At 49.4% G+C, this 17,253-nt stretch overlaps 1 protein-coding gene across 4 annotated transcripts; it reads left to right on the top strand.

The window, feature by feature from the left end:
* Positions 1–1,661: 1,661 nt before the first annotated feature.
* Positions 1,662–16,066, top strand: ZNF133 (zinc finger protein 133). 4 transcript variants are annotated; one of them, XM_006182836.3, is made up of 6 exons: positions 1,662–1,814; positions 3,001–3,117; positions 10,327–10,401; positions 12,881–13,007; positions 13,490–13,585; positions 14,146–16,066. In XM_006182836.3, exons 3-6 carry the CDS (start codon positions 10,399–10,401, stop codon positions 15,891–15,893), a joined length of 1,974 nt encoding a protein of 657 aa, XP_006182898.2. In that variant the 5' UTR covers positions 1,662–1,814; positions 3,001–3,117; positions 10,327–10,398; the 3' UTR covers positions 15,894–16,066. The 4 variants fall into 4 exon arrangements, with proteins under 4 accessions (XP_006182898.2, XP_014413211.1, XP_032317663.1 ...); XM_014557725.2 differs by having other exon boundaries at positions 1,666–1,814; positions 14,143–16,066; XM_032461771.1 differs by lacking the exon at positions 10,327–10,401 and having other exon boundaries at positions 1,668–1,814; positions 14,143–16,066.
* Positions 16,067–17,253: the final 1,187 nt, after the last annotated feature.

Here is a 17,253-nt window from a genome sequence, read left to right as displayed (position 1 = left end):
ATGAAAACCAATATATGTATGTATATGCATGACTGGGACATTGTGCTGCACACCAGAAATTGACACATTGTAACTGACTGTACTTCAATAAATTTTTTTTAAAATTACTGTTAATTAAAGAAAAACCAGATATCTCGAGTTAATGAATTTAGCACTTTTCTATCTATGGGAAGATGAAAGACTCTTGGCTTATTGAAATCATTCCTTTGATAGGCACCTTAACTATGTAGGGCCAATATACTGTTTCTCTCCATTCTAAATCCCCTCAGGGTGCAGAGCTGGGGGTGGCTACAAGGGCTGATGGCTTGATGGCCTAGACATCCTTTGTTTACTGATACGGCAGGCGACTTTGTCCTCACGGCTAAATTCTTGGTGAAGGACTGAGTCGTGGGGTAGGGCAGAGAGGGATGTGGAGAGACATATAGGAGCTTTACAACAAAGACCAGGTAGTTGGAACAATAAAGATTGCTTGTTGTCTAAAGAAAACCAGGTATCTCAAGTTAAAAGAATTTAGTGCTTTTCTATGTACGGTAGGAAGCAAACATTTGGGCTCATTGAATTCATTCCTTTGACAAGCACCTAGCTATGTAGGGCCGGTATCCTGTCCTTTCTTATTCTGAGTCCCCTCAGAGGGCACCATTGTGAGTGGTTGCAAAGGCTGGGCTGCAGGCTTGTCTTCGCTGTGGGGTGTCAGCAGCCGCTGATGACTTGATGGCTTCAGCATTGTTTACTGATATGGTTTGCAATATTTTTCGTTCACACACTAAAATCATTAAATCAAGATGCCTGTTCTTTTGCGATTAGCAGTAATATTTTGACATTTGACTACGTTTCTTTTTTCAGCAAAAACTTCTATATATCCTGGCTCCTCCCTTACCTCTTTAGTACAGTGCCTCAGAGCCAGCTTACAGGCTGTCTCCCAGGCCACCAAATAAAATATAATTCTCAATTTCTAGGTCGTGTTTTTTAGTAGACAGAGCCAAGACGACCAAGGCCTTAGCCCCAAGCTATGGTCAAACAGTGAGGTTCCTGTCCCCCAGGAGATGGATGATAGATTGCCCATAAATTTGTGGACTCCCAGCAAAGGAAAGGATCTCAGGGAGAGCAGTCCGGCCTCCCTCCCTCAGCTGTGAGATCGCGGGAAAACAGCTTTGCCTCTCTGTTTCAGTCCCACCAGGGGTTTAAGTGAGTTAAACGATTATGTGAGTTGGAAGATATCTCGCTTGCACAGCGCTCACAGAACACTGACACAGGCTTGTTACTGGTAACTGGAGCTGAGACCACAAGTCCCATCACCCTGCAGGCGCGCCCACCCAAGAAGCCTAAGGGCAGGTCCCCAATACGTCATTTCCGCTAGCCGAGGGGGCCTGCCGGCACCGGATGCGGAAGTTACCGCAGGGTTTACTGGGGAGTGTAGTCTTTCAGGAGGAGGCTTTAGAGAAGGGATCAGGGCACAGCGAGAAGCATCACCCGGGATCCTCTGTGTATTTTATTTACTTGGTTTTAAGAAAAAAGAGAGGGAATCTAGGTGCCATAGTGGCCATTCTCCGGTGGCCAGAGCATGAGACCGAGAAACTGCTCCCTCACAGACCAGTGAGAACGGGGGGCCAGCGGCGCACTTTGGGGGAACACCGAGCATCCTGGGAGCTGTGGTCCTGGCGCTGGGCGGGGGATTCTGGGTAGTGTAGTCCCGGCTTCCTCCTGGAGTAGATGCCTAGCTGGTGGCTGGAGTGACCCCTTGTTCTTTGGTGGCGCTGGTGAGTGAGGCTCCCGAGGGACCCTCGTCGCAGCCGTGCCCTTCCCCGCGCGGAAAGGTAAGTCCTGAAAGGCTGGTTTATGGGCTGTGGCTGGGGACGGTGCGGGTGGCGGGGAGTGGGGGTGGTGGCGGGGACGCGCTGTCGTGGCCTCCCGGATGTCACATTTTGGGATGTGGGCGCGCATCTCCGCGGAACGTGGGCGAAGCTCAGCCTTGATGGCCAGTGGTTATGGGTGCTGGGCACCGGGCTCGTCCTAGGGTTCCTGTGAGTGAGGACATGTTCGGCCTTGGCCTAAATAGCAATATTGGGAGAAGGCGTCGCTCATGCCACAAGTCCCCGGGTTTGGGGGCCCGTTGAGTAAGTGAGCTTTGGGGGGCCTGATGTTTCCTAGGTGGTGGGGTGAGGGCCGCCCCTGGGGCCAGGTGTCTGGAGTTTTGGTGGGTGGGGGCTGGTAGTCTTACTTCGGGCCCAGCTGCCCCTTGGCTTTGCTAAGGCATCCCGCGGAGGGGCGGTCGGACTTGGGCAAACGTGCCCGGGCTGGGCTGGGTGTGGAGTGGCCATCTTGGCTTGATCTTAGGATCTCAGTTTGACTGGTCGTCCCTGGGTTATGGCCTTGGATGAGGAGGTCGTCTGGGGCCCATTGGGCAAGTTTTTTAGAAGTCCTGGGGACCATCACTGGTCACAGGAATCATGGATTTACACATCTCTGGTGTGGCTGGGCTTGGGGACTTTGAGTTCCATTTAAATTTTTATTACGAAGAAATTTCAAACAAACAAATACAACTCCATAGACCCATCACCCAGATTTAACCCTTATCACCCCATGACCAATCTTGATTCATCTCAAAATGATACACTGAGAATCCTTACAACCCACAGAGGTTTTGCTGTCACTGCCCTGTTCAACAACAGCCAGATTTCATCCAGACTTTGTCACTTTAGAACTGTGTCACCTAGGGCAAGAGACTGACCTCACTGTGCCTCAATTTTCTCATCTGTAAAATGAAGATAAATTGTGTTTCACTGTGTTATTGTGAGGCCAGAACGAGGTAGAACTCATACAGCGCCTGGAATAGTCTCTGGTGGATTCCAGTGTCCAGTGAGTGTTCATTTTCCTTATTAAGATCACAGGTGAGAGATCAGCTCAGGCTGTGTCAGCAATGGGTGGGAGCAGACTGGGCTCACAGTCCACGTCCTGGATCTGTGCCCAGCAAGCCTCCCGCAATCTTTTCTTCTATGGCAGGACCACTCCGGATGCCTTTAAGGGAGAGGAAACCCTACCCTGCTGGAGCTTGAGCATTTCCAGTGACTCCTGGTGGGCAGGGGGAGGACTCCTGGGCTCCCGACAGCCCAGCCTCAGGTGGGCACCGCTTGCCTTTTGCATGCCGAACCACGGGTGGGTTTCCTTCCCTCATCTTTGACATCTTGTGCCTTATAAACACCCCATCCGGGGATCAGAGCCCCCACTGCCTTCCGCAGGAAACAAGGCCTGTTGTCAGGGGGACCATTTTCCCCGAGACTCTTCTTCAGACCCGGCACCCCCCTTCACAGCCCCGCCATCCTCGCGCCAGTGTCCCCCTCAGCGTTTGTTCAGGCCTGCTCACTGCCGGCTGTCTGCTGTGAACAGCCTCAGCCTTGTGTCCCTGTTCGGTCCCACGCCGTCCCGTCCTTGTCCTGCCAGAATATTGGCAGCAGCCCTGCACCTGCAGACACCTCAGGAGGCAACTCTAACACATCAGGACTGATTATTTTAACAAAACCGCCACTTCGCTGTTACACCCAACGGACTCAAGAGTTCTTTCTCCACTTGTTTTAAAACTTTTTTCAGTCAGAACAGCTCTGGTCAGGCAGGAGAGGGGGGTGGATCTAGAATTCAGTGGGGGTGATTTTTCCCTGTCTCCACCGTTCTCTCTCCTGTTTCTACTGGCCTTGCAGACCTAGGTTAACATCTGCAACCTCTGCCCGTGGCACGAGCTGGGCCCCATGCGTTTTCCTGGCCTCCGTTTTTTCCGAACGCACCTCCCGTGCGGTTGGCTGCCGTGTTCTCAGGGCTCCTGTGCCGCCCCCTTGATTCCTTCTTCCTCCCTGGTCTCCACTCCGGCGCGGGCGCGGCGCACTGTCCTTGCTTCCTGTCTCTTCTCCGCCTTCTTGTCCCTCTTCCTGCCCCACCCCACCTTGAGTTGGGCACCTGAGGTTTAAATACTGATCTTGCCATTCAGCCTGAGACCTTTCTAATCATTTGCTTCTGTCTCGACCCCCAAGTCAGACTGCTTGGGGTCAAATCTCAGTTTCACATGTCTAGCTGTGTGGCCCTGAGCATGTTACTTTACCTCTCTGAGCCTTCTTTTCCTCATCTGCCAAATGAGGATCATACTGGTGCCCACCTTGCAGGGATGTTGGTTGTGATAACACTTGTAATGAGACAAATTCTTTTTAGTTACTTATTTATTTATTTTTATTTTTTGAGGGGAGAGGTGATTAGCCTGGCTGGCTGGCTTGCTGGCTTGTTTGTTTGTTTGTTTATAGGAGGGACTGGGGATAGAACCCAGGACTTTGTGCATGCTAGGCACGCACTCTACCACTGAGCTGTACCCTCCCCTAGTAACACTTGTGATGAGGTTAGAGATCTGGTACGTAGTAAATTCCAAGTCATTGTTAACTGGGGTTATTATGAATACCTCCAGCTTCTCCTCCAAGTCCCCTTTTCAGTCTCCTCCTCTACTCAGCACCCTTTTCAGACCCTGGTTTCAGCAGCCGGGAAGTAGATCCCATTGTCTGCCTTTGTTTCCCAACACCCCTCTGCTTCAGTGTCAGCTCCTGCTCCCGGGCCCCCTGTTGGGGCAGGATGCTGGATGTGTCAGGGCCCTGGGGCTCTCAGGCTGCGTCATCGCTGTCCCGCTGTCCTGCAGGACTTGGGGTGATTTTTTGAGGGTCAGGCGCCTTGTGTCTCTTGAGCCACTGATCCAGTTCCTGGCACCTGGTTAGACTAAGTGTGCAACGCATCATGAGGACCAGGTTGCGGCGGGAGCGGAAGCTGACATGGGAAATTGATTGGAGAGTGTGGTTCAGGCATTATTGGAGTGAGCCTAGGTGCCAAGTTAGTGTGGACCCGATCTGGGGCAGGAGGGCCTTGGAAAGGGTTTGGAGCAGAGCAGTGACCATGGTTTCCCTCCAGCTGTTGCCCTGCGTCTTTCCTCCCCTTTAGAGCGAAACTCCTTGAAAGCCTTCTTTATTCTTGCCGTTGCCCTTAATATCCTTCCATTGCCTTTTAAATATTCCAAGGAGGCTTTTTCAACTCTACCCGTTAAAAAATATTCTTGTCTGGGAGGTTGTTAGCTCAGTGGTAGTGTGTGCTTAGCATGCACGAGGTCCCAGGTTCAATCCCCAGTACCTCCATTTAAAAAAAAAAAGTTACAAAAACAAATTCTTGTCTAAGTTACCAGTGAGCTCCCTGTGGCTTAATGTCAGTCAGCGCCCAGGCAGCCTTTTAAGTGGTTGCCTGTGCCTGCAGTGCAGCTCGGGACCGCGTCTGAGGACAGGTAAGAAACAAAGACACAAAGTAAAGAGCGAAGATGGGACCAGGGGACTCAAGACCTCATGGCTCGAGAGTGCCGAAAGCCTGGTCGACATCATATTTATTAGGAGTATACAGCTCAGAAAAAAATGCAATCAAACAGGTGGGGCTTTAGATATTTCATGCGATAAGCACTAAGTTCTGCCTGCTGGCTAGCTGGTTAATTTCAGGCCTGTCCGGTCCAGGAACAATCCCCCTCCTGGGGTGTGCGACCCTTCTGAGTCTATCCTGCGATGGCCTCTGGGACACCTGGAGATAGCAGATAGTCCTCCTGGGTTAAACAGCATGCTTTCACGCCAGAACCAGGTTCTGTTGGCGGATGATCTGGCTTCCCAGGACCGTCCATTGATTTACCCTAAGGAAATAACTGCCCTCTTTGTGCCCTAATGGTCAACCTTAAGATTTCTCCTTACAAGTTTTCTTCAGCATAATACATGTTATAGGTCTCTACTGCGTAAAACATTAAAACAAAGCGAGCATGTGCATTTTAAGCAAGTAAGTGTGAATACAATGTTTTAAGCTCATGGAAATCTAGGTGCGGCTTGTTTTCTAGCTGCTTGTTGTCCAGCGGCTTGTCTCCCAGCGGTCTGCTTCCTTCTTAGGCTCCTTCCACGTGACTGTCCCAGGTTTCCCGTTTCCCTCCTGCCTCGTGGGCTGCTCCTCCACTCCTGCACCCCCACTGCGGAAGGCCCAGGCCAGCTCTCAGACCTCTCATCTCCAGCTGCGTCTCTCCTTGGTGGCCCCGTCCACTCTCAGGGGCCTGTGAGGTTCAGCCTAGACCTGTGCCTTCCACTCCAAATTCCAGGCCCCTGTCTACCTCACATGTCCACTTGGGTATCTCATGGGCACCCAGACCTAATGTATCCAACAGCAAACTGATCAGCAGCCCCCGAAACATGCTCCATCCCCGTGGAGTGTAGACAGTTCTTTCAGGGATTTAGCTGTAAAAGGGAGCAGGGGCCGTGGCAGCTCCTTCAGCTTCAGTGCTCAGGCCCAGGCCTTGAGAGTCAGCCTCGACTCCCTTCTCCTGCTCTGATGCTCCACCCCAGCTCTCCACCCACTGCTGCTCCCACCTTGGTTCAGGCCACCATTTCACCTAAGTGATCTCTTTGCTTCCTCCCTTGTCCCCCGAAGTCAGTACAGCGACCAGAGGGATCTTTTAAAATGTCAGTCAAATCATGTCACACCTTTGCTGAAAACCCGCCAGTGGCATCTCATCTCAGTCAAAGTCGAACTTGGTACAGTCTCCCCATGTATTGTCAGTCACGCACACCAGCCACAGTGAACTGGCTCTGTGCCTTGACCCTGCCAGGCTGACTCTTGCCTCAGGGCCTTTGCACTGGCTATTCTCTTGCTCTTTTCGAAGTTACTCACTTGGCTCATTCCCTGACACCCTTCAGAGATTTTGTACTCAGTCGCCTTCTCAGAGAGGTCTTCCCTAACCACTATTTAAAGTAGCAAAACCCCACCCCTTTTCTGTTACTTCTTTTCTGCTTCCCTGCTTGTTTTTCTTCATCTCACTCATCACTTTCTGATGATGGAGTGTGTGTTTTATTTCTTAATGTAATACGTCCATCTTCCCCCTCTAAACTGTCATGTCAGTGAGGGCAAGTTTTTGTCTCTGTCCACTTCTGTTCCCCAGTGTCTGAAATAGTATCTGTCACACAGTAAGAGTGAAATGAGTGAATAACCCAACCAGATGTAGATAGAGCTAATTCGGGAGGAATGGATGAGGCCAACCAGTATGTTGGGAGATGTCAACAGATTTCACTTTTAATTCTCTTCAGTGGTTTTCCTGCGGTTCTTTAGTGCCCATCATGTTTCATTTCAATCTATTCTTCCTTGGTGTCTTGTAATTTAGTCTTCATTTCTTATGTAATGTCTTTTTTTCTGAAGTTCAATGAACTCTCATTTTGTTTAATTTTTTTTGTCTATTTGTTGTCCATTTTTTGTCCACTCTTGGCTTTTGAATTTTCCCCCCAGTTTTACTGTGATATAATTGACACATAACGTTGTATTTGTTTAAGGTTTGCAACATAATGATTGGATGTATATATGTATATGTTGCAAAATGGTTACCACAATAGGTTTAGCTAACATTCATCACCCACATAGTTACACATTTAAATTTTTGATTCAAGATGATTTCTCATATTCCCAAATGCTTGAGGCTACATAATTCAACTTGGAGTATCTTGTTACGGCTTTGTCAAAAAAAAAAAGTTTCTGTGGAGTTTTCCTTAGCTGAATTTTGGATTATTATGTTTTGCTTTGGTTTTTCTATAGATGAAGGCCACACATTCACATTTCTGTAGACAGCTCTCAGATTCTAGTGGTTTTGAAATTTTCTAGCGCAGGAAAACTCCGTCAGTGTGGCAAGTACGACTTTACTGGATTGCAGTGCGGAGAGGCTGTACGTCCTTATTTTTTTCTTATTCCCTTCTGTTTTGCAAGGCCCTAAATTTCTCCCTTTAACTTGCATTTTCCAAGGGGCGCCTCTTCCTTGCTTGTAATCCCCCTTTCCCCAGAGCTGTATCTTTCCTAGGCCTCCCATTCTCATCCTGCCTCCACTTTCAAACCCCTTCCCGGTGGTAAGTGCTGTATTTTCTCATCGTGCGGCCTTTCTTTTCTGCTGGTGGCTTTCAGTCAGCTTTAAACCTGCCGCGAGTGCCTCTCTTCCCCCTTACCCGCCGGCCCCTGTGGCGCTCCCCGTGGCTTGGTGTTGAGGGTATAGGAGACAGCTCGCTGGTTTAGGGTTTTGCTTTTTTTTAATAGGTAATGCATTTACAGGTATTTTGAAGTTAGGGCATTCTGTCTAGTTGAAAGGATAATGTTTTGTGGGGTTTACTTGCGTTTCAGTGGGAGCTTAATTAAGGTATTTAGCAGTCTGCTCTCACCTGACTGACTGAGACTCTCAACTTGACCTCTCCTGTAGCTGAAATCCTTGCACGACTCAATCAGCCTCCCAGCTTCCCTGATCCACCGAGCTCCTTGGTGCCTCGCTTTGTGTTTACACATTCCGTATTCAGCTAGAAGTTTTTAGCGGGATTACATGTAGATTTGGGGCTCCTTTGTTGCTCACACTTGTCTAGCGTCTTGCTGTGCGGTTTCCAGGAAGTCTGGAAGCCACCCAGACTAGGACGCGCCCTCAGATGAAAAAGGGGTTAAATACAGGTCTCACTCAGCGTGTCCCTCCTTTCAAGGGTCATATCCCCTCCAGTTTCTGGATGCTCTTGGTTGCTTTTGTCTTCAAATAGGTGCTATTTGTATTTTGATTAGGGTTTATAGTTATTAGCAAGAGGGTTAATTAGATATAAGCTATTCCGTCAGCATAAGAGTCTAATGCTACTAGTTTTAAATGTACTAATTTGGGTTCTTTTTTAAAAACATTTTCATTTCTTCTTAGTTTCTACTTTTTTTTCCTACTTTCTAGAGTTGAAGACAAGTGAAAACAATGAGTTGGTTGGTCTTTTTTTAAACCCAAATCATCGGTAATTTAAAAAATGGATGGAATCAAGTGTTGTGACAAGTGTGGAAAGGGGCCCTGTCGAGTGCTCATTGGGGTGGTGAATTGCTGTGCCTCTGGAGGGCGATTCAGAAGCCTAAGCGTGCGCTCGATATTAAGCCCAGAGACCCGCTCTTCTGTTATTACTGAGATGTGCGGAGAGCTGTGGCTCGTGAGCTGGTTGGTGAGAGTCAGACACCGCACGCTCACTGTCACGTGACAGAGGAACACTTGGTTAGAGAAAACGTAGTCTGCCGGTGGCTAGTAAGGAGTGGAGTCAGCTCTGTGAGTGCAAGAACAGATAGCCCCAGGATCCTAAATGGAGACAAGCCAAAGAGCAGGGCAGATGATTTTTATTTGGGGAAAATAACGTTATTTGCATGTGTACATAAATATGAATGAAGATTAAGAGATAAAGGTATAAATAAACGAGTACTCACTAAACAGTGAACAGTGTTACCCTGGGAAGGGTGTGGGCCTGGGGCAAAATCCAGAAAGAGAACTAAACATTTTACTTTATACTCTTCAGACTGCACTCAATTCTAACAGTCACATGTATAATTAAATATAATGAAATAAAACCGCAAAAATAAATGTCCTTTCAGATACCTTTTGATATCCCTTTATGAGTGATTTGCCATTTTAAAAAACTTTTCTTGATCACTTAGTCCAAATCATCATACATCTTAGTTTAACCTGCGTCATCATAATTCATTATTTCAAAATGGATCTTTGATTTTTCTGCCCAGTTTTTGGCCTTCGTTATTGCTTTAGGTTTCACTGGTTTTGCTCTCAAGGCAATGATTTCTCTGTCTTGGCTAGTCAATTAAAACTTGTATACGTTTTACTTTTTTAATGAAAAATCTTAAAAATAAAGGAGACGATAGCACAGTGAACATCATCATGTGCATCATCTTGATGTAACACTTGTTTGTATTTTGCCGTATTTGCTGCATCTGTCTGGGTTTTTGTGTTTTGTGGGGGTGTTTTGGTGGCGTTTAGGAACTTTTAAATAATTTTTATTAATGGAAAAATTTCAAACATGTTCGAAGCAAGGATAATATAATAAAACCCCAGCTTTAACAGTAATCACCATGCAGCAGTCTTGGGCGGGGGCGGGGGAGTTGTCCAGTTTTTTCTGAAGTGTTTTTAAAGCAACCCCACGGATCATTTTCATCTGTAAGCGCTTCAGGATATATTTCTTAGAAAAACAGCCACAGTTAATACCATTTTCACAACCCCTCACATTAATAATGATGCGTTAACACCTACTGTAAGTAGGTGGCCTCAAAGACCTCTGTCTCCATTTAGTTTGTTGGGATCGGGAGAGCTTAGGACTGAACCAGCTAAAGGCCTGGCTCTCTCAGCTTTCTTCCTGCGCCCTGGTGAAGAACCAGAGGGTTGTGCTTCCACCATGCCCCCCTCCCCTAATTGTAGGGTTGGAGAGCATTTCCAGCTTACACCCTCTAATTTCTGCTTTCCTCACCCAGATCTGCCTTCTGAGATACCCTCCTTTAGGGATACCAGGAAAATTGGCCACAGGGTCCCGGAGAGCCAGGGTGATGGTGAGTGTTCCCTGCGTTTCCACGCTGGCTGCCACAGGGCGGACACAGCCTTGCCTCTTGTCCTGACTGCCTTGTGGGTACCTGGCAGATCCCGGCTCTAGTGTAACTTACATTACCTGCAGCCTGTTTGACTTCGTCGATTTTGAAAGTTACCACCTCTGGAAATATTACCCCTGGAAAAGGCACAGGATCAGAAAAGACATGAGAAAACCTTAAGTCAACACCTTAGATTGAACCCTGGCATGAAGGCACCCTACAACCACCACCAGAAAAAACCAAAACAAAGCAATAGTTTAAGAGAACTCTGGGGCAACATGAAGCACACTGATACTCATTACAGGGGTCCGAGAAAGAGAAGAGAGAAAGGACCTGAGAAATTTTGTGAAGAGATAATAACCAAAAACTTCCTTAACTTGGGAAAGGAAACAGTCACCCAAGTCCTGGAAGCACCAAAGAGGAGCACACCAAGGCACATGGTCATCAAATTGACAATTAAGGATAAGGAGGAAATGTTAAAATTAGCAAGAGAAAAGTAACAAATAAATGCAAGGGAGCTCCAGTAAGGTTATCAGCTGATTTGTTGGCAGAAACTCTACAGGCCAGAAGGGAGTGGCCTTTATTCATCACTTTATTTAAAGTGATGAAAGGGAAAAACCTGCAACCAAGAATACTCTATCCAGCAAGTCTCTCATTCAGACTTGATGGAGAAATCAAAAGCTTCACAGATAAACAAAATCTAAAAGAATTCAGCACCACCAGAGCAGCTTTACAACAAATGTTAAAGGACCTTCTCTAGTCATCAAAACATAAGAAATGAGAAAAAAAAGAAGAGAAAAAAAAAGACCTACAAAAGATTACTTTGGCAATTTGGGGTCTTTTGTGGTTCCATGTGGATTTTGGAGTTATTTGTTTTAGTTCTGTGAGGAATGTTGTGGGTATTTTGACGGGGGTTGCACTGGATCTGTGGGTTGCTCTGGGTAGTGTGGCCATTTTGATAGTGTTGATTCTTCCAATCCAAGAGCACAAGACATCTTCCCATTTCTTTGTATCATCTTCAGTTACCTTCATCAATGCTTTACAGTTTTCAGAGTATAGGTAACCTCCTTGGTTAAGTTTATTTCTAGATATTTTGATGTTTTTCATGCAGTGGAAATGTTTATGCCAGTTTTAAAATTCTGCTTTTTGACGTGGAAAAAAAAAGTGAATGAAGGGCTGCAAATGGCAAAATACCCTTCTCTCTTATGGGTGAGTTGTACTCTGTTACATATGTATGCTGCGTCTTCTTTATCCATTCATCTGCTGATGTACACTGGGATGCTTCTGTATCTCAGCAATTATAAATAAGGCTGCTGCTAATAGCGGGGTGTCTGTCTTTCTGAATTGTTTTTCTCGTATATATGCCAGAGTGGAATTGCTGGGCCGTATGTTGGTTCTATTTTTAGGTTTTTGAGAAACCTCCATATTTTCCATACTGGCTGCACCAATTTACATTCCCACCAGCAGTGTACAGGGGTTCCCTCTTCTCCACGTCCTTGCCAACATTTGTTGTGTTCTTTCTGGTGACGCACTCTGACAGGTGTGAGATGGTGTCTCGTTGTGATGTAGGTCTGCATTTCCCTGATACTAGTGATGTCGAGCAGCTTTTCATCAGGAAATCTGGGCACTTCAGTCTTCCCTTGAGTCCTGCTGTTCATTCAAGACCAAATTCCTGGGCCTCTCACGAAACCGTTCCTGATGTCTGTACTCCAGTGTGCGCATTTTTATTGCAAATAGTGTTGCAATAAAAATAGTAAAATTGGGCAGGGGGATGGGAGTGGCATGTAGAGATGAATTTGTAGACTGAGGAGCCAAGCATGTGCATCCTGAGCACCCGCAGTGTGTGGCAGGAGTTCAGTGGGCTGTGACCCATGTGTCACAGGTGAGAAGACGGAGCCGCCAGCGGGTGGCAGGGGTGGGCGCCACACCAAGGCAGTGCGGCTCAGATTCGTGTTCAGCGCTTCCCTCGGGTGCCTCTCGGGCCCCAGCAGGCGGAGGGGGCTGGGGATTGGGGGGAAGCGCTGAGTTGCAGTCTGGTCCTCGCCATTGTTGAATTGTATGAACTTGTCATTCAGCTGCTTGAACACTGATACCATTGTTCGGACTGTTCTTTCAAATTTTTAAAAGTCAGAAGTCTGTTACTTTACTGTTATTTCATTTTTACGTTGTTTGCTCTTCCCTCAGCCTAGATTTAAAGTTCCAGACTCCATTTTTTGCAGGTATTCTCCAAAACAGCCCAGCAGGATCTTGAATGTGCAGGTTCACAAGCGCCACTGCACAGATGGTGACGTGGGTTTAAAGGTCTCGGAACGCAGGGTGCCAGGGTCAAAGGCAGGGTCTCGATCTCTCACCTGCCTCCCCCGGAGGCCTTCTCCCTACCCCTCACCCTGGGTCCCGGGCAAGGCTGGCTCCTGGCTGAGCAGGGCTGCGGTTTCTGTTCTAGGCACACATGGCATTCAGAGATGTGTCCGTGGACTTCACCCAGGAGGAGTGGAGGCTGCTGAGCCCTGCGCAGAGGACCCTGTACAGGGACGTGATGCTGGAGAACTACAGAAACCTGGTCTCCCTGGGTAAGCCTGGCATCTCTGGCCGTGTCCCTGCTGCTGGGCGTTTTAGTCGATGCCTGAAGCAGTCATCGTGCTTTCTGTCTTTGCCTTCGGGTTGGACTCAAAAGCAGAGACACTGTTCCCTCTTGCCCCAGAAGGTCTGGTTTTGTAGAGCTAAAATGGGTAGAGGCGTGTGTGTCTGTGTGTGGTGTGTGTGTGTCTGTGTGTGGTGTGTATGATACCGTGCATTTCCAGGCCTTTCCCCCCAGGCTCTTGGGAAGCGGGACGCCTCTTCCTGGCCATTTTCTTTTAAACGGGGGCGGTGTCCACCTACCCAGCAGGGAGCAGAGCCCGCCCTGGGCCCTGGCTCACCTCCCACCGTCGCGCTCCCCATTCCTGGCCTTCCCATCACTCTGTGAAACTCCCCGCCTGGTTTGGCTCTGAGTCAGGACCTGGCCTTTGAGCCTGTAACCTCCAGCCATGTTGTTTTCTTTTCCTCTGAGCAGGAATTCCATTTTCTAAACCCAAACTCATCACCCAGCTGGAGCAAGGGAGGGAAACCTGGAAAGAAGAGAGGAAAGGCCCGCCGGGCCCCTGCCCAGGTGAGTGGGGAGCCAGCCCTGGGCGGCTCGGGGGCTGGGAGGGGGGAGGCCGCTGTCCGCACCTTGGGCTGCTGTGTGCGGGGCCTGGCGTGGCCGCCCCGCCGGACCCTGTCCTCACTCGAGCTGCCCTGCTGGCTCGCCTCCTTCCTCTGCTGGGTTGGCCCCTCCCTCTCAGTTCCCTCCCACCTTCGTGGGCTTCTTGTCACTAGTTTTTAAAAAGATCCAAGCAAGAATGTGGGAGAAAACTGAGTGATCTAAAGAAAAAAGGCAAGCCCGGCGGGAGGAAGGGAGGCCATGAAAAGCCAGTTGGGAAACTGAAATGGAATTCGAAAAAAATTGTGAGGCTGGGTCTCACCCGGGAGGGGGAGTTTCCATTGGTTGTGTGAGTACCAGTGTAGCCCTCCGTTTTGCCTCTTGGCCCTGAAGGAAGCGTGTGATTGGGTAGGCCTTGAGTTCTAAGCATTTTGCAGAACAGGGCATCGGGTCTTACCGTCGGACGAGGCAGAGCGGCTTTGGCAGCTCCGTCTCCATCCTGACTCAGCCTTTTCTTCCTGCAGCAGAACCAAAGCCAGACCTGCACCTCAGTCCGCTCCGCCCCCCGGGTTTCTCCAGTCAGGGGCTCCGCGTGCAGCACGTGCTGTGCCGCCGTCCGCCCTGGCTCTTCACGTGCTTATGTGCAGAAGAGCCCGTCCAGCCGGGAAGTCTGAGCCCAGAGGACCAGAAGGAGCAGCAGCAGCAAGCCTCTGACGGGAGCTCCTGGAATGATGGAGCAGAGGGTCAGGAGAGAGAAGGCGCCCAGCCTTCGTTTGGGAAGACAAAGAAAAGGACCTCAGGAGCGTTCCCCAGGCCCCCCGCAGGGCAGCCGGTCAGCTCCCTGAATGGCATCCGAGGACTGGAAATAGAGACCGGCCCCGCTCGGGCGGGGAGCCCCGAGGAAGGAGACGGGTTGCTGAAGAGGATAGAGGTCTTCGGCTTTGGGACAGTCAGCTGTGGCGAGTGCGGGCTGGGTTTCAGCAAGATGACAAACCTGCTCAGCCACCAGAGGATCCACTCAGGGGCGAAGCCGTACATGTGCGGCATCTGTGAGAAGGGCTTTAGTCTAAAGAAGAGCCTGGCCAGGCACCAGAAGGCCCACTCCGGGGAGAAACCGGTCGTGTGCCGGGAGTGCGGGCGCGGGTTTAACCGCAAGTCGACCCTCGTCATCCACGAGAGGACACACTCGGGCGAAAAGCCTTACATGTGCGGGGAGTGCGGGCGAGGCTTCAGTCAGAAGTCAAACCTCATCATACACCAGAGGACACACTCCGGGGAGAAGCCCTATGTCTGCCAGGAGTGCGGGAAGGGCTTCAGCCAGAAGTCAGCTGTTGTGAGACACCAGAGGACACACCTGGAGGAGAAGACCATCGTGTGCGGTGACTGTGGGCTGGGCTTCAGCGACAGGTCCAACCTGATCTCACACCAGAGGACGCACTCAGGGGAGAAGCCCTACGCCTGCAAGGAGTGTGGGCGGTGCTTTCGGCAGAGGACCACCCTCGTCAACCACCAGAGGACACACTCCAAGGAGAAGCCGTATGTGTGTGGGGTGTGTGGGCACAGCTTTAGCCAGAATTCGACCCTCATCTCACACAGGCGGACACACACCGGGGAGAAGCCTTACGTGTGCGGGGTGTGTGGGCGGGGCTTCAGTCTCAAGTCCCATCTCAACAGACACCAGAACATCCACTCAGGGGACAAGCCCATTGTGTGTAAGGACTGTGGGCGAGGCTTCAGCCAGCAGTCAAATCTCATCAGACACCAGAGGACGCACTCAGGGGAGAAGCCCATGGTGTGTGAGGAGTGTGGGCGAGGCTTCAGCCAGAGGTCAAACCTCGTTGCACACCAGAGGACACACTCAGGGGAGAAGCCGTATGTGTGCAGGGAGTGTGGGCGAGGCTTCAGCCACCAGGCCGGCCTCATCCGGCACAAGCGGAAGCACGCGAGGGAGAAGCCGTACGCGTGCAGGCAGTGCGGGCTGGGCTTTGGCAGTAAGTCAGCTCTAATCACACATAAGTGGGTGCACTCAGAAGAGGAGCCTTGCTTGTGCAGGGAGTGTGGCCAAGGCTTTACCCAGAAGTCACACCTCGTCTTGCACCAGGTGACGCACCAGGGGAAGAAGCCTTACGTGTGCAAGACGTGTGGCCAAGGCTTTGGCCAGAAGTCCCACCTCAGCAGACACAAGAGGGTGAAGTCTGTCCACCACAAACCGCCACTTCAGTCTGACTCTGAGGCCTGTTTAGGGCCACCTTCCGCCCCCTTACACTCTCTTTGAAAGTGAAGATGGTGTTGAGGACTGACTAATCAAAATTTGTACACTTTCACGAAATGGAGTAGAAAGATGCATTCCGTAAGTGGTCAAAGGATATCTGCCTTCGTTTACTTCCTCCACACTAAGCCTTCATGCTTTGTGGCCTTTAGTTCTAATAAACTTTGCTTCTTCACAAATCTGTGGCTTTGGCTGTGTTCCTACTCACGCATCTGTAGAGACAGGGACCAAGGAGTGGCACCCATATCCCGAGCTCCTGAGTCTGCTCCTCCACAAAAATGTAGGTCCCTGGGAGACCTACGGCCGGAGTCACTGTGTATGTATTGGGAAGTCTGCTCTTTTGTATGGGCAGGGAATCTAGGGACTGTGCTCAGGGAATTCAGATTGGTGAGGGCAGGAATCTTCCAGGTTTCTTCCAGAAAATATGGCTTCTGGAGTGTTTCACTTGGATCTGCAGCTACCTTCGTCCCTCGGCTTTTGTGACAGCCCCTTTCTTGCTTCTCTCCTCCTGGCTCTCAGACATCCTTATTGCTGCTTTGCTGAATTATCCCCTGCCTGCCTTCATTGCCTCTTCTCAGGCTTTCGGCCCTAGTCCTCCCATCTTGCCCCCTCCCCCACCTTAACAATGGACTGTCCCCAGCACGCCAGTCGCAGGGCCTGGCCTTTCAGCTATGACCAAGCAATTGTTTAGTCTCAGAACCTGGGGTCTCCAGCGACACCCATCTGAGACCACCAAGAACACGGTCCTCTGATAAATACAACATGTAACCTTGCGCTGTCCTCAGTTTAGTAACAGGGATGACTCTTGAAGCTGCAGTCCCAAATCAACCCTGTGACACTAGGGGTCAGAAGTGTCAGTTACGCTCCTTAGCACTCCATTCCAGGCCAGTCTTCATGCCAACCATCTGCTATCCTTAGCCACGCTCCCTTAATAGTTAGAACTTAACAGTTCTCCAGTGACGGAGCATTAGGAACTGGTGGGGTGTGCTAGCTGAATTTCACAGTCCACACTAAGACACGTTATTGTCAAACTGCAGAAAGAAAAAATCTTGAAAGCACGAAAAGAGACTTGTCACATACAAGACTTGTCACATACTCAGTAAGACTGACAGCCAGTGTTTCAGTAGACACTGTGGATGCCAGAAGACAGCAGGATGGGATATTTAATGTACTTGAAAGAAAAAGGTCAACCAGGAATTCTATGTCCAGCAAAACTAAAGGAGAAATGAAGGCATTCCCAGATATACAGAGTTCATAATTAATAGACATAACCTACAAGAAATGCTAACGGCTAAAGTGGAAGGACACTGGGCAGTAATTTGAAGCCACACTAATAATTAATAATAATAATAATAATAATAATAAT

This window comes from Camelus ferus, chromosome 19 (genome assembly GCF_009834535.1).
Source record: "Camelus ferus isolate YT-003-E chromosome 19, BCGSAC_Cfer_1.0, whole genome shotgun sequence".
NCBI lineage: Eukaryota > Metazoa > Chordata > Mammalia > Artiodactyla > Camelidae > Camelus > Camelus ferus.
The sequence above is the reverse complement of the archived record's forward strand: the minus strand, read 5'-3'. Positions and strand labels throughout refer to the sequence as shown.